General features: G+C 40.4%; 1 protein-coding gene across 4 annotated transcripts in view; it reads right to left on the bottom strand.

Moving 5' to 3' along the window:
• Positions 1 to 13001, bottom strand: part of PTPRC (protein tyrosine phosphatase receptor type C) — a 129026-nt gene extending 116025 nt beyond the window's left edge. For all 4 annotated transcript variants that reach the window (XM_061383709.1, XM_061383710.1, XM_061383711.1 and 1 more), the window contains exons 1-2: positions 12892 to 13001; positions 12695 to 12810 (exon numbers count right to left, since the gene is read on the bottom strand). In XM_061383709.1, coding sequence (XP_061239693.1) covers positions 12695 to 12767 — 73 coding nt within the window. In that variant the 5' untranslated portion in view covers positions 12768 to 12810; positions 12892 to 13001. The remainder of the gene's footprint in view (positions 1 to 12694; positions 12811 to 12891) is intronic.
• Positions 13002 to 17908: the final 4907 nt, after the last annotated feature.

The raw sequence follows: 17908 nt of genomic DNA, 5'->3' as shown, positions 1-17908 counted from the left end.
GAGTCCCCGGTCCTTCTCCATCTGAACATTCTTCCAGGTGTCTCAGAGTCGGTCCCTCGGCTCTGAATTCATCTGCACACAGTGAGTCCCAAAGTTATGGCTCCGATCAAGACCTAACGAGCCCCTTAGTCTTAAAAAAAAAACTTATTGGAGTAGAGCTGCTTTGTAGTATTTGTTAGTTTCTGTGATAAGCAAAGTGACCCAGATATATATATACTTTTTTATAGTATATATGTGCATGTATATACACATATATACGTGTGTGTGTATGTGTGTGTGTTAGTCATGTCCAATTCTTTGTGACCCCATGGACTGCAGCCCACCAGGCTCCTCTGTCCATGGAATTCTCCAGACAAGAATGCTGGAGCGGGTGGTCACTCCCTTCTCTAAGGGCTCTTCCCAACTCACGGACCAAACCTGGGCCTCCTGCACTGCAGGCAGATTCTTTACCCTCTGAGCCACCAAGGAAGCCCCCACACCTATGTCTCCTCTTTTCTGAGTTCCCTTCCCGTTTAGGTCGCCAGCAGAGACAGAGCTCCCCGTGTTACACAGTAGGTTCTCATTAGTCACACAGTATCAACAGGGTGCATATGTCAATCCCACTAAACAGGAGACCCCTCACGCTTAATTTAACTCCAGCTGACATCTCCACATCTCTAGATGGATGTCTAATGAGAATTCAAGCATGGTCAAAATAGACCCTGGATTGTCTGCCTCCTCCTGGGATGTTTCCCATCTTTGTTGCTCATGGGGGAAAAAATGAGTCATCCTGCACAAAGTCTTGCTTCCTTTCCACACCGCAACTTCTCCAGACCCTGTGCCAATCTGTCCTTTCTGTTACCATCATCACTCAGTGCAGATTCTCCCTTCTGCCATCTCGCCTGCTGCTAACTAGTCCCCAGGCTTGTCTCATCTCCAGCCTGCTCTCCCCACAGCACCAGGATAGTTTCTGAAGAGGGAAAAGAGGCTAGGTCATTCTCTGTGTGAAAATTCCAATGGCTTCTTCTCATTGCACTTAGGGTGAGTCCACACTCTTTCCACCCCCAAGAGGTGCAGGGAACCTGCCCTTCTGCTGCTCTCTCCCTCTTCAGCACACCTGAGTACTCCATCTGTACCTGCCACACTGCAGGCTTCTCACCTCCTTTCTAGGCCGGGAACCCATCCACTGTTTGCTTTTTCCAAAGGGTCTTTGCACCTGCCAGTTACTCTTCACACTTATCTTTATATTCTTGGCAGCCAACAAGGAGCTTGACGACACTTCCTCAAAGGAGCCTTCCTGATCACTCTGTCTGAAGGTCCATTTATCCCCACCTGATGGGGATCATATCACACTGCTTCCCTTCCCAATACTCATCAACATCCGCATGTTCTCGATTATGTATTTGGTTTTCTGTTATCTTTCTTGCTGAGATGTAGGCTTCAAGAAAGTTGTATTTACCACTATTTACCACTATTTTTATTCCTGGTGTATTTACCTCTATGTCAGCACTTGGAGCAGTTCCTGGCACATAGCAGGGGCTCTAAAAACAATTAAATCAATGAGTAAATTGTCTTGTTTAAGAACTGCTGTCATGATTCCCATTGTACAGCTAATGAAGCTGAGAATTTAAGAGGTAATTTCCCTCGTGTTTCGTAGTTGGACAGCTCAGAATGAAGTCTAGGCAAGATGTCAAAGGTTAATTTCTTCAGCACTTTAAAAGTAGAACTTGCCTGAATCCAGCATTTTTAGTATCATCTCTTTTTTAACTAGCAGTAAGCATGTTTATCTATCTGCAATATCAAGGAGTTCTTCAAAATCAGCAGGGAAAAAGGTGGCAATGGCAATGTATATGGGCAAATGTAAACGGCCTTCAAAGATGGAGTTTAACTGCTAGTTACTAGTAACGATGAAATTACTAGTGAACAAGAAAAGTAAATACTAAAAGAAAGAAATACGGGTGGGGGGGAATTGCCCCTATAAACTTGGCAGAAATGTAAAAGAATGAAATACAAAGTGATGACGAGAGGGGGTTTGAGAACTCATACATTTTGAAGCAGGTATCGATAATGTCCAGTATCATCTCTTTAAATTACTTCTGTCAACTTCCCGACCCTTTTCTTGTCCTCATCTACCTCCTTCATATCATCACTTCCTCTCACAGTCAAAACTCTGAACTGGTGTCTTCCACTTTCTTTATGCTTTTTTTGTGAGTATAGATCTTGATCACGCCTGAAGAATCAACAAGCAAATTAAGAAAATAAAACCATGGACCACCAAAAAGCAGGAAGACAGGGCTTAATAGGGAAAAGCTAAAGTCTTGGTTTAGTATTCCAAAAGGGGTTTAGAAACCGAAGTCTGAGAAGTCAGAGTACAATATTTGGCCTGAATTATCTGATTGGCAGCCCACATTCATCGTGGCAACCAAACAATAGATATATTTTTTCCTTTACTTTCCTTTAAGTTATCATCAACTTATTCCTGGAGTAGCAGACTGTAAGAATGCTCTACCTGATTCATTTACTATGCCTCTGGGATGACTATGAAAAGACAGTCTGGTGTCTACACTTCCTGGAATGAGGTGAGAACCTCATGTTTTCCATGATCAAAGTGTTTAGCAAAGGTCAAGTTACTTCCCTTGCTTCAAGCTTCAAAAGCAAAAAAAAAAAAAAAAAAAATCTAGATACTTCGGTAAATTATTCAATAGCTTTCACTTTATATAATATCAAAACCAAATTAGGTATGGGGAAAATCCAGTATTTCCATTCTATCACTCAGCTCAAGTCAGAATTGGTGCTACACTTTTGTTAACCACCTTTTTAAGACAATGGTAATCCATCACTTTTGCATTATTAACATGGCATCAATATTCATAGTAAAGACCAATTAATCAAAGATGTCTTTTTGCTTTTCATAAGAGATAGTCTTAGGTCTCACTAAAGACACGGAAGTGGCTCAGGGTACAATGGCTCACTCATGTAGCTAAATCAGGTGGATGTGGATTAATGCGTATCTTGCACAAATCACCTCTAAGGAACTACGTTCCCCTCAGTCTTGGTGTAAGCTGCCCATCACCAGGCAGCCATGTGCAAGTTTCCCTGCTTTTAAGCTGACCATTAGGAAGGCTGAAAAAATAAACCTAGAATCAGATAAACTCAGTCTGAAATCACAACCCTGGATTTCCCTGGTGATCCAGTGGGAAGACTCCATGCTCTCAATGCAGGGGGCACAGGTTCAGTACCTGGTCAGGGAAATAAGATTCCCACATGCCACATGGCATGGCTAAAAAAATAATAATAATTTGAAAAAAGACATTGCAACACTTACCCCCCCCCACTCCCACTCTTTATGAGGGGGTGACCTTAGAAAATTACTGTGAAAGATCACCAAAAGCAGTGGAGGATTTGTTTGTGTGGTGTGTGTGTGTATGTGTACATGTGTGTGTGTGTGTTTAAAATTCCTCTCCAAGTAAATATTTTATTTTCAGTTTAAATCATAAACAAACTGAAACTAATTGATACTGTTGGCTAGCTCCTCCATACATCTACCACCTTGATTGATTAAATATCTAATAATAATCTCTACAACTCAGCGGAAGCCCCAAAATTTCCATAACCAAAAGCCTGCTGAAGAAATCTGGTGGGAATGGGGGCCTAAATGTAGCCTGGCAAGAATAGAGTTTTTATTTAAATAATGTACTATATGTAGATTTTAAAGGAATGATTTATCAGTTGTAAAAGATTGAGAACACAAATAATTATCTGTTGCGAGTTATGCTATCACTTTAAGGAGACAGCTTATGAAGACTTTGGAAGATTTAGGGACTTCCTTGGTGGTCAAAGGGGCTGCATGCTTCCACTGCAGGGGGCCTGGGTTCAATCCCTCGCCCAGGAAACAAGATCCCGAAAGCCACAAGGTAGAACCAAAAGAAAAAGGAATTTGAAAGATGTAAAACCTTATCTCTAAGCTGCACGGCCACATGGAGATCACACTCTACACAAGGAAAGCCATGGAATATGGTGTTCCCAACTCAGAGCACAGGGAAAACGCTCACAAAGCACTGATTAATGAACACACGAATAGAGAAACAGGGTTCACTAGTCTGGTAAAATGAAATACTCATAAAGTATTTAGCTGATGGGTATTGGTAACTGGTTTTTATTTCCTTATGTATTGATTTCTGCATTTCTTGAGTTGTCTAGAATGATCGTGGTTCATCTGTGGAAAAAATGGGATATGCAGTTTTATACACAGCATGCGACTGAAAGAGAGGAACAGCAGGAAAGAAAGAAAAAATATTAGCAAGGAGTTGAGAATTTTTTTCTTTTGTCTATTTCTTGAAATTTTCTATCACATAGAAATGTTACTGTGAATAATTCACTTAAGGAACAACAACAAAAGGACAATTCGGATCATTTCCACGACTTAAGTACTTTCCAAGGACAGAGCTGGGTTGGACCGTTCAACTCTCTGGTAAATGAGTAGAGACCTGCTGAAAACCTACGGGAGCTCACCAGCGGCGGTGAGAAAAGACCTCCAGGTCAGAAGAGGACCTGCCCAAGAGAGAAAGGAGCAGAAGACCAGGGCAAGTACAGGAGGGCTGCCCGCAGGAGGTGACCTTTGAACTCAGTTTTGAAGAGCAGTTATTCTTTGCCCAATTTAAAAACAGTACGGAGGGAAGAAAGCACAGTGGGGAAGAGCTGCAACAGCCTGCAGGCAGGAAAACACTGTATTTTAGGGAAATGGAAGTGACGAGAGTATACAGTACATGTCACGAAGTGGCTCCAGACACAGCTGGAGAAATCTAGAGGGATTCCCCTAGAGCCACGCGTGCTGTGCTCACTGCTTTCATTTTCCCTAAACGCGCAGAGAACAGTTGAGGGTGCTTGTGTGTCAGTCGCTAGGGCGTGTCCAGCTCTATGAGCCCGTGGACCGCAGCCCGCCAGCCCCTCTGTCCATGGGATTCTCCAGGCAAGGTTACTGGAGTGGGGTGCCACTTCCTTCTCGATCTTCTGGACTCAGGGACCGATCCCTGGTCTCCCACATTGCAGGCAGATACTTTACCATCTGAGCCACCAGGGAAGCCCATTAGACACTTTATTCTGTTACTTCACTTGCCATGGTGTCTTGAGAACATTTTAGACTTCTGTTGATTGTTCTATTTATCTTTTGCTCCACCAGTTAGTAAGAAGTTGGCACAAACAAATGAGAATTAAAATATAATAATGCTAGACTGTACAACAGTCCAATAAGTGTTTCTAAAGTTTCCATTGGCTACCTGAGAAAAAACGAAAACTCAAAATCTCAAAGGAAACTTGCTGAAAGAGCTCTCAATCACAAAATGGGTGTTACTAATAGAGGTATCAACACAAAATAGATCTGATGATGGCTAGTACTGCCCAATTTAAATTTGACAACAGTGAAAAATTATATCATATAAATTACATTTTATGTGACTTTGAAATGTGAAAAAAAAAAAAGAAAGAAATCAACAGTGTCTAAAACTGCACACAGGAAATGTTGTTTCTGGCTACATAGAAAAATTAAAGCCTTTGGGAGAATTTAGATCTGTATTGCTTGACAGGAAAAAATACACTTGGAAAAATAATAGGGCCTCCCTGGTGGCTCAGATGGTAAAGAATCCTCCTGCAATGCAGAAGACCTGGGTCCTATCCCTGGGTTCTATCCCTGGGTTGGGAATATCCCCTGGAGGAGGGCATGGCAACCTACTCCAGTATTCTTGCCTGGAGAATCCCATGGACAGGGGACCCTGGTGGGCTACAGTCCAGGGGGGTTGCAAAGAGTCAGGTACAACTGAGAGACTAAGCACGAATATTGCTTGACAAGAAAAATTACACTTAGAAAAACAATAGCTGTAAAGGAAAAATTCCCACAGGCATAATCAGTAAATGTGATGTGAATAAAAATCAATTCATGAATTTAATAACAATTGTAAAAGCTACATGAAAACTGATGCTGTTGAACTTTAGTTCAGTAAAATAAAAATGGAAAGACTGGTAATGATTCAATTAAGTTATATAAAAAAATACTCACAGAATTAAATTGGCTTAATGGAGGGAGATTTTTGTGTGAAATCTATTTTCAAGGAAAACTCAAAAATGTTGGTATATTCTAATTTAATGTTTATATTCATAAATGTTGAGTCAAAACACTCCTGAGATCAAAATTACAGGATCCATATGTTCTCTATCCCTCTGGGAGGCACTGAAGAAGGCATGAGCAAAGGTGAGTTTTGCCTTTTACAAAGATAGTCCTAGTGGGGTCTGAGGAGAAGCAAGTTTCCAGACTATGGTTACAGTAAGAAATAAGACTCTGGAGCAGAGCTGTGATACAGGATGGATCTATAAACCATTTAAGAAGTAGAATCCAGAGGAGTTTGCAAACCTCTAAAACAGGGGATACGAAATTTAAAACATTCAAAGATTCCTAAGGGTTTATTCCTCTGCCACACAGACTCCAGCTTCATCTACTCAGACTCTCCAAGGAAGAGGTGTGACTGGGACCTACGTTTCAATGGGGAAGAGCTGTGTGCTGATTGCATGGAATTTTCAACTTTGCAGAGTATCTCATAGTTTTCAAAGCATTTTGACAAGATTGTCACTTTTCATGCCAATGACAGTTTATAGATGAGGAAACTGTGGATCCAAAGTGGAAAATTATTCGACCCAGATGGTACAATTCATAGAATTTGATTTCCAATGTATTTCTCATTCCACCTGCCACAGTCTTCTCCAATTTGGAATCGGTCCTGACTCACTTCCTATGATGCTTAATGTGTCTCTTTTATCAGTAAATGAAGGATTGTTTTTTTTTTTCCTTTAAGCAGATACATTTAAAATACAGTGACCACACTTTATTCCCTTGATATTGTCCCTGTGATAACATCTCTTAACACTATTACTTATACATGTGTCTCTAATCCCTTTTCATGACTGCCGGGACATTTTTTTAATTGACAATACAGAGATTCTTCTTATCCATCAGGGATTTTTGCTAAGTGCTCTTTGCCAGCTGCTCATTTCCTAACACTACATCAGAGCAGGACATTGAGGTGCCCTCAGCCCTTAGGCTCTGCTCCAGAAGATCACTTTTTCAGGGGGTTGAGGAATTTCCTCCAGTCAATCACATTTTGTTTGAAAGTAAATTTTTTAATATATGAATGACAGTTATTTTCATTTAGATATCATGACACATAGTTACAACTTTATCACACCTGCAATACACTTACAGGAGAAACTGAAGTTTTAGTAAGGCAAATTTTATTCACTTCAGATGCGTGTGTCTCATTTTTAACAGGAAGTGAATGTTTACTTTTCAACACTGGCTAGCTTCGCGCCATAAAAGATGTTAAAGTTTGCTTCAGTTTGGGTCATCAGTAAAGAACCTAATAAAAGCATTGATAATCTTCCTGGTTATCTTTTCAAAAATGAATCAGCGGAAGATACAGTGATGGGACATGAACAGTTCTCGAGTACTTCACTGACTTTCTGTTTACTTATGCTTGTCCCAGCTGAAAGAGTAGGAAGCTTTTCGTTTCTTTATTTTTTCTTGTTTCTGTTGTTATATCTGAACACATAATATTCTGCTTATAAGAGCCATTCCCCAAACTCTTGAGAGACTGAAATTTAAGTAATATATTGATGTATATAATTAACGGTTAAAGGAATGCATATTAAAGATTTGGGGAAATAATTAAACATTTTCTAATCTAAATATTGGTTGGGTTAGCTGTGTACAAAAAATCTAATAATTTCTATATTTACTTCCATGTGTTTCAGAACTATGTAGAAATAGATATTACATGGCATTTTTAAATGAATAGCCTGCAATATTTTTTTCTTTATCCTTCCATAAGACTACTATCTTTTTTTTAAATTGAAGTACAGTTGATTTATAATATTGTTTTAGTTTCAGGTGTACAGCAAAGTGATTCAGTGATTTTTTTTCAGATTATTTTCCATTATAAGTTATTACAAGATATTGAATGTAGTACCCTGTGCTATATAGTAAATCCTCATTGCTTGTAAGACTACTACTAATATCTTTATGCTTGTAAACGTCATAGCATTAATTCTTTAGTGTTAGGCAGCTTTGATGTGGTTGGGCGCCTTATAATGAAAAAAACTATTTAGACAAGATTAAATTAAGTTTAAACTGAGGTTAGGTTAAATTCCATTGTCTTCTCTCCTAACAATTCTCATAAACGTAGAAGATGACTGAAAACGACCAGAGAACTGCCCTGAGGACGAATTTCTTTCTCTGCACCACTGCCTTACGTACACAGGGCCTGAAAACAAAATCTTGCAATGTTCACGCTGGACTTTCAGTAACAAATTTAATCAACCTGACTACAAATCTCTGCTCTTCACCTGCTCAGACTGAAATTCAGTGTCACATTATTTAGGAAGAAGGGATGCTCAGACTCCTCCAGGCTTGCTGTGCACAGACGGTGAGGCTGACAGGGTGAGCTGTCTTCCATCTGCCCTTGGATATGGCCCCAGGGATCTAGGTCAAGTGCCGCCCGCGCGGGTCCGCGGGAAGGCTGGACAAGCCCCGGGTGTCTTGTACCCTTGGCACAGGAGTCCCTCCCTTCCTAGTTCTTACTTTTTGCCCCAAGGACATCTGGATTTGAAGAACAAAACTGATCCGTCAAACAAAATGGCTCTAACAAGACTGTCCAAAACAGCAAGTCAAGAAAAATTTAGCAACAATATTCTTGAACATTGGATTTTAAAGAAATTAGAGGCTCTTCCCAGGTAAAAGGTAAAATGATATGAAAGAAGGAAATGGGGAGAGGGGCAACGCCTGTAAAGATTTAGATCTAAAATGATTTTATCTAATCTTGATAAAATTGTTCATTTTATCCAACAGCCTCCATCCTTCCACTTGGCCTCTAGCTAGTTTTTTCATCTTATATTTCTCCTCTTTCTGTCTTTGCTTTTTTCTCATCTCCTCCCCCCACCCCCGCCTCATTTCTATACTATTATAATCTGCAGGTATGCTCCCCACCCCCCAAAAATAAAAAACGCCCATTACTGTTTCAGCACCTGGGAAGAAATCAAGCACAGATGAGACCAAAAAGGTGGTTCCCGCTTTCCTGTGAGTCACACCGGCAAGCACGCGCTGGTTGGTAAAGAGTAATGCCAAGAGCAACAAACTGAAACGGTATGTGAAACACCGCTTCGTTTTTCATACAGGCAAGGGTGATAAAATGTGTAGGCTCACGGTGGAGACATTCTGTGGGAAGAGTGACGACAGAGAACTTAGAGGGGAAACAGGATTTGTACAGCACCTTAAAGGCCTGGAGCAAGTGGAGAGAAGCGGGGTGCTCAAACTGCCTCCTGCTTGCTCTAGTTTAGTCCATCTCAAAAGGAAAAAATATCCCAGCTCCCATCTCCCTGAGCAGTGCCCCGGCAGTGAGTTTAGAATGTAAACCAAGGCGATGAGAAGATGTCGGAGGGTGTTTTCCTCTTTCATTTTATATTTTTAAAGCTGTACGGTATGAAAAGAAATGGACAGATGAGGAGATCGTTACAATACTGAGTGTGAAAGTGATAAAGACATGAATTAAAGGGATGGCAATGGAGATGAAGAGGGGAAAGATTTTAGAGATCTTTATAAAGTAAAATGATAAGACTTGGGGACCATTTAAATGTACATATTTCAGACTTTCTCTTTTGCAAAAACGCAAGGCAATGAAACAAGATTCCATTTAGGCAAGGAGGCAGGTTCACCCGTGTAAGGGGCGAGTCTGGAGACAGAATAAGGACCATTAGTGCATAGCAGGTGATGGTAAGGAACTCTGAGTTTAGAAATGAGAGTAAAACTGGCCGAAGACTGAGGCCTGTAGAACCACAATGTTTAAAAGCAGACAAATAAGAGAAGCAGTAGACAGGTGAGAAACCAATATATACTCATATATGTGTTTGTATGTGTAATGAAATAACTAACATATATATAGCCCACACATTATAAGTAGCCTGTTCATGTGTGTGTGTGTGTGTGAGCATGTAGAAGCATCTATATTCTTACAGAGGTTAACTATCAAAAGGACACCATGTAACCCAGGATACAGCAAGGACCTAGCTCAGTACTGAGTGCGCTGACCCTGCGCTCAGTCCGTGGAGCAAGGGTGGAAAAGGAAAGCAGACCCCTAACCTCACCTTACCTTTCCCTCACCAAACACGTTTCATATTCTAGCAACAATAAGGATCCCAGGCAGATGTGTATTAGGAAAAATACTTTCCAAAAAATCAGCACATCTTCATCCCCACACCCCCAGATCTCTACATGGCATTTAGACCTTAATAGGATTGCCGATCCAATTCCGTTCAGTTAGACTGAACTCCCGCAAGTGTGCAAGGCCCAGTACACATTTGTAACATAAGCTGTTTATTTTTTGTCGATGGAAAAATGAAAAACTATGTCCAGGAAACAACTCTTAACCGTTATGACTCATAACTCACATAACTCCTGCATTCATAGCTGTGACGGTACAAAGCTGTAACCTGGCCATACTTTGTTCAAGCCAGAGATCACTCATCTCTACCTGCATTCTTGAAACCATCTCTGTCCCCCCGAATTATTTAGAAAATTTAAACAAAATGTTGGTTTCCTGTTATCTCAGCAAAGAGGCACAGAGCAAAGAGATTACTGACTTTTATGTAAAACTCAACCCAGCATTGTGACTGCTCTGGGAAAGCTGAACTTTGCCAACATTTGTATTTTAGAGATTAAATAACATATCCAAGTTGTGCATCCATTTATCCATTGATGTCTCTCTCCATTTGGCTCTATTTCTTTATGTGTTTAGAATGCACAATATAAATTTTATGTCTAATATTTCTTATAAACATTAAACTCAATTTAACACCTTCAAATAAAACATATACTCCTGCTCACAGCTTGCTAATAAAAGAAAATATATCATTGAAAGAACTAATAATTTCCCAAATTATGCAGTGAATCATTAAATCTCTCTTGCGACTTCAAAGTATGATAAACAAGATTTGCACACCTAGATAATTGTATCTATATTTTTTTTCCCAAAAAATGAGTATATGTTACAGGAAGACTAGAAAAACGTTTGCCTTCAGGGTTTCTCTGAGCAGTTCAGGTTAAACTTGGTCTTTCAAAATAAATCTTTGTATACCTATCCATTTATCTATGGTACAAATTATTCAGCAAAATTTGTTTAAAGGTTTCTAGATCATTTTATACTCTCGTGTTGAATATAGATTCAAAGATGTTTCTTAGAGTAAAAAGCCTTAGTAGGCGAAGTTGAAATTTTTATTGTAGTTTGTTCTATGGCCTACAAAATATCCCATTTAGAAAGTTGTGCAACCGTTTCTGAGTGAGAATTTTAATGGAAATTTACTCTGACGTGATAATACACATATTACCTTATAAAAATTATTATTTCTTATAATACTTTAATTGTGATAACCAGCTTCATAGGAATGGTAACTTAATAAACATTTTGTGTACTAAGGCAAAATGCTATACCTACATAAAAAATATTTAATCCATTTTTGCTGTTAAAGAAAAAATATTTATGTATATACACACCGCTTTCTACTGTCTTTAGTTTCACAGAATCTAAATTAACAGTGTAACATGTTCAGAAGAGAACTTCTGTCCTGTCTTTTAGAGAAAAGGAGAGTGGTGGAAAATTTTTAAAAAGGCATTTCAAAGTGAACTACAATAAGCAAGATTTTTAAAAATATGTTTCCCATTTTTTTTAACTTATTTAGAAATCTGCAAAAGTACCATTTCAAATATCCTTTTAATAACAATTTTTAAATAAAGCTTTTCGATCCTCCACCATAAGAAGTCATACTAAATATCAACCAAAATGTACTCATGACCCACACTGGAACTGTTCGAGAAATGTCCACTAAGTGAACCAGAAGTGTGCAAAGATCTTAAAGCTGAATAGATGCAGGAGCTCCGGTCAGTTACATTTTCCTACAGAATGCATCATTTGCATGATTCTTAAGAGTTTAAGTATTTTTATCTCGTCAAGGCTGTAAGATTTACCCAGCACCCAGGAAGGGCGGTGGCCCCGCAAGAGTATTCAGAGGAAATAATCATTCAAAGGATTATAAGGAACAAAAACCTTGATTTAAAATACATTTTGTGATAAAAATTTTGCAAAAAGTTACTCTTTAATTCCATATCCAAATTTGCTTTTTTTTTTTTTAAGTACCATACAATTAAGTATTCAATAAAATATTTTGGCCATAATCAAAATTTGAGGAAGCAAACCCCCGGTCCGAAAAAAAATGAGTGGTTTGTGTGCAAACAAAGCCATATTATCATTTTTACAAATGCAGTTTTTGTTAAAAAGACCAAAATTTAGTTTTTTGGTCATTCAGATATCTTCAGACTTTCAACACTGCTGTTGTAATATCCTTGAACAGTTTGTAAACCAAGACACAGATAGACAATGTTTGCCTTTGGAATTGTGATTTTCGGGGCCAAACATGTATGCCTTTTTAAACAGAAACAATGTGTTCTGTGCCCCAGGGAGCCATGTCTCTCCGAGGGATAATGACCTTGACCGTTTTACAGCGGGCTTCCTCACCTCCAGTCACCAACACTTCACTTGCTTTTATGTCTATTTCAAACCAATGTCCTTACACACACACACACACACACAAATAACTAAGGAAATATGAATTTCCTTGTGCTTACCTGCAACAAACACTGCGATGTCCAGGAAGGCAAAGCCGAATGCCAGAAGTTTAAGCCACAGATACATGGTCATATCTGGAAATCAGCCAAACTCCTGAGAGACAGCATGCGTCCTTCTGAAAGGCAAAATAATGGTTATCTCCGAACCAATGTTTCTCTGTAAGGCCGAATCAAGAAGGAAAGAAGTGAATGCGTACTCTTGAACTGGTGTCTTATCAGACAGGGGCGATTTCCTCCTGCTGCCCTGAGAGCAAACCACTTGCTGTGAGGCAGTGATGTCAGATTCGGTTTTACTAACTTCTCCAAAAGGGCTGCAAAGGGTCCTCTTTGCAGGAAGTCAAGAAAGTTGTTCAAAGTCACTGCCAAGGCCTCTTACTTCCTTACTTCAAGTAATTAGACTGAGCTACTAGGCCTCTCAAAAGATTTTCCCCAAGAAAGATGCATTTTTCATATCCAAACAATACTCCCATGAAGTATTCACGATAACTAGAAAATGACATGCCCCACCCTCAAAAATCCATAACATTCTTACCTAAACAATGATAAAACAGTCAGCATGGGTATAACAAAAATAAGGACTGGCAAGATGATATGCTAATTGAATTAATGAAGAAGAAAAAAACTGTATTTGTCTTAAAATGACCAAATGAATGAAAAAGCAACTACCTCTCCGGTTATTTTCGACAACCAGAATCTTGTACCATTAGGGCATTCAGAACCCAGCAATATGACAGTTCGAGTATCCAGCCACTCTCTATGCAAAGCACTTTCAGAAAGCTTAATAGGCTTGCCCCAAATCTTTCACAGATATTCTTTCAGGGCTGGGAATGGAATCAGAAACTCACTTCTCCTGCAGTAAATCATGCTTCAATAAAGGAGAGCCTCTGTGACCTGAGATATTCTTGGTGTTGCTGATGAGGGAAAAAAGAGACATTCAATCAAGAGCTGTTTTTTACAAAAGTTAACCTTTTATTCCCCCTCAGTCATACTATCTCAACCTTTCTGATTAAATGACTGCAAATAAATACACAACATCCTTTGTTATTTTGATGGTGTTCTCAGTAAGTCCATTAATTAGGAAAATGCGTGCGAGAAGGAAGCCTCTATGACATCAGCAGTACAGGACTGCCCTGGTGGTTCAGTGGCTAAGACTCCGAGCTCCCAACGCAGGGGGCCCGCGTTCAATCCCTGGTCAGGGAACTAAACCCCAAGTGCTGCAACTGAAACATCCTGCACTCTGTAACAAAAGAACCCCTGTGCCGCAATGAGGACCCGGCAAAGTCAGATAAACCGATAAATAACAGACATTTTTTAAGAAGTCAGCAATACAATGGAGTGAACTGGTCTCATCATCACAGAACCTGCAGGCATGCATTAATAAAATCCCCTACTGCACACATAGACCAGGCATCGTGCTCTGAACTACAGATCAGGAGAAAGGGACCTGCAGACAGAGCCCTTGCAATGATCTGGCTAGGAAGTGCTTGAGCAGGATTCCTATGTTGTTGTGTATAAACCTTTTGATGTTTGCATACTTATTTGTTTTTCTCTTACTTTAGCTGCTAGGAACTTCAGAACCCAATTTGTACATACCCTCCCACTTGGTACAAATGAAAATAATTCCACCCCTTAATTTCTGATTAGTAAGTAACATTCTAATGAGATTCTTGTTATTATTATGATTTCAAATGATGGTTGTTATAGTAGCTAACACTACTGTACTCTTAGCACATCCAGGAAAATGCTTAGCCCTTTAATCATATAATACAATTTGTACAACAAACTTGGAGATAAAGAGATACATAATTCTTCATCTTATCTGTAAAGTTCAGAGAGCTTAGGTGATTTGTCTGAAGTCTCTCAGCTGGGATGTAAGCAAGCTACGTTTTGAACCCAACCTCAAGTTTCATCTTACTTTCCTTATTTGCTTCACTATTTTTTTTTTTCATTTTCTCATCTCCTTCTCCAATCTTTTTTACTTTGTACTTTTCTAATTTTTAATCTCAGAAAGATAGAAATTGATGGCATACAGATGATACTATTCTCTTTTTACAAACGTGTTTTTAAATTAAGTGTCCGTGCACGTCAGCACTATTGTTTAGGAGTTAGGCCTACAGAAAACATTGATCTGTGTCAGAGGTCACGAATTTTAGTTCTTCTCACCTCAACCTGTTTCTTAAAACACATTTGCAATGGAAATCTATCTGGGGATTAGCTGTGAGTATCTTTAAACAAATATCTGTGTTCTGTTAGCTCACTCTTATGGTAGGATATTTGGTAAACAAGCCATGAAAAAACTGTGTGACATGCCATTTAAAAGGGAGTTAAGACACTATACTTTGAATAAACTGAAGAGAGGGGATTAGAAGCCTTTAAGAGACATTTTTAAAAGGGCTTTGCAGATTACAAACTTTGAAGGAATAGCAAGAAATGCGGAGATTTAATTTCATTTCAGGCAAGTAGGCAGAGAGAGTCCACCCAAGCAACACTGAGGTTAATTAGAAACAAATGAGTTGGATGGTGTTTTTATTTTAAAGTGTTAAAATTGAGTTTAATGTCAACAAGAAACAGTAGACTTTGGGGTAGCAAAATGTATAAGGGATACTGCTGCTGCTGCTAAGTCACGTCAGTCGTGTCCAACTCTGTGCAACCCCATAGACGGCAGCCCACCAGGCTCTCCCGTCCCTGGAATTCTCCAGGCAAGAACACTGGAGTGAGTTGCCATTTCCTTCTCCAGTGCATGAAAGTGAAAAGTGAAAATGAAGTCGCTCAGTTGTGTCAGACCCTTAGCGACCCCAAGGACTGCAGCCTACCAGCCTCCTCCGTCCATGGGATTTTCCAGGCAAGAGTACCGGAGTGGGGTGCCATTGCCTTCTCCAATAAGGGATACTAGAAAGGTATAAAGAAATAGGGCCTCATATAGAAAGACAGCAGTGGGTAAACAGTATACAGTTCAAGTGCTCTCCGCGACTTCCCTGGGGGTCCAGTGGTTAAGACTCCGCCATCCATCGCTGGGGACACAAGTTCAGTACCTCAGCAGAGAACTAAGATCCCACATGCCATGCCAAAAGTTTTATTTTTTAATATTAATTAAAAAAAAATTTTTAAGCCAGACATGAAAAAGAAAAAAACTATCTGACTCAGAAGGAGGTGATAGTCAAATCCTGCCAAACCTCGTAGGTTCTAAGCCACTTATCACTGTATCTTGAGAGACACAGGAGCTGTTGGGGTGTGTGAACTGTTCCCAAGCCTCCTTGCTGATGATCCCTGCATCCAAGATCTGATCCCTGCACTCACTTCCCTGTCCTCATCTCACGTGACACAGCAGCATCGAGCTGTTAGCCTCTCCGCCAACCCTTGTCTCCGGCCAGCTTCCAAAACACATTCCCTGACCCTCACTGGCTCATCCGTAGCAACTGTCATGAGAGGTCCTTCCTGCCCCTGCCACAGGACAAGCTCAGGCCAGGCCCGCTTCACTCTTCCTGGACCTCAGAACCCTAGCTCTCCAGGCGATTCTCGGTAACCTGACCCATGGATCCGCAAACATCACTGCCAACTGATGCAAAACATTCAATACTGATATGCAAAAGAAAAGATTCTGCCTAGTGGCCAAGAAACAGGGTAAACTCCTAGTTCAAGCAACTACTTGATCTCCTTAATACGGAGCTATTAATTCTACCTTAGTGTTGCTATGAGAACTGAATTAACGAAACAAGCATTCCATTAATGGTGTGAACACACGAGGTTACACTTGGAAGCATACACAATAGAACATGCATCCTGTCCCTCCTTCCAGCCCCAACCAAAAGAGGAGAGCCCCAGAGGAGGGAGGGGGAACAGCCCGAGGACCTCACCTCTCCAGAACCTTCTACACTTCCTCCTGACAACGTCCTATGGACTCAGGAGAGAGGTGAAAGAGCTACGCTGACTGAGGTTCAATCGTTCGGCTCAGCTGGATGGACCTCTTTTTTACCCCAATGTAGCTAAGCAGTTGGGGTACCTTCCCTATATAATGTTAAGAGATGGATAATGAAGATTCAATATGCTTTCTTTAATTGGTTTAAAGACACTGTGGATGGCAAGATGCATTCTGATTTCAGCCAGATCAAAGTGCTTTATAAGATATGTGTCTCAGAATCAATGAAATACACTGAAAGAGATAACCCACGGCAGAGGGGTATACAATTATTTTAACGAGCTCAGACTGTTTAGTAAACCAGTAATGTATTAAAATATATATATATATGATCCAGGCAGTGAGTTCTGACAGGTTTCCAAATCTACCTCAATAAGAAGGTCTTGTAGCTTTTCACAAATTCAGAGAACATTCCACTCTGGCCAGGTGGTCTATGGATCCCACATTGTCCTTATTATATAAGGTCTGAGCCTGGGTATGAGCGCTCTGCTTCAGTAATATGACTGATGACAAGCCACGTTTAACATTGTTTGGTTCCTTTCAAGGATTCAGGATGCTATTTCTCTCTCTCTATCTGTGCGTCTGTCTGTCTCTCTCTCTCTCCATCTCTTACTGCACGGGCTCCTGGCAATGGATGGCTTCCTTTTCTGGGCTATTCCAATTACCCAACTAGATGCATAATACAAAACCTGGCAAACATAGTAGAGGAGACGGATTGGCTTCCAAATGCCGTGGGGAGTAGAATGCTGGAATCATGATGGTGTAAAAGAGAGGACTCTGCACACCCTACTGTGTACGCCTCAACTGTAACCTAACACGTTCACTCAAGCCTTGTACTGGATGCTCCCTCGACTGCTTTAGTTTCCCGGAGGCTCAGACAGTAAAGAGTCTGCCTACAAACCAGGAGACTCGGGTTCCATCCCTGGGTCAGGAAGACCCCCATGAGAAGGAAATGGCAACCCACCCCAGTATTCTTGCCTGGAGAATCCTATGGAGGACACTGGTGGAGTCACAAAGAGTCAGACACGACTGAGTGACTAACACACAGTTTTTACAACCCTAAGTGTCCTGACTTTTTCAACAAGATAGAAAATAAAAACACAAAAGATGCTGCACACTCGGCTCCATCTGAGCTGCCACTGACGCACCCCCCCATACCATATCCACACAGCTGGGGTCATCTGAGCTGCCACTGACGCCCCCCCCATACCATATCCACACAGCTGGGGTCCTGCCCCCCTGCGCCCACGGGTTTTCCTTTGCGGGACTTTTCCCATCACGTGTCGTACCATGCTCAA

The sequence above is a fragment of the Bos javanicus genome, chromosome 16, assembly GCF_032452875.1.
Source record: "Bos javanicus breed banteng chromosome 16, ARS-OSU_banteng_1.0, whole genome shotgun sequence".
Classification (NCBI taxonomy): Eukaryota; Metazoa; Chordata; class Mammalia; order Artiodactyla; family Bovidae; genus Bos; species Bos javanicus.
This window is presented reverse-complemented; position numbering and strand designations above follow the sequence as displayed.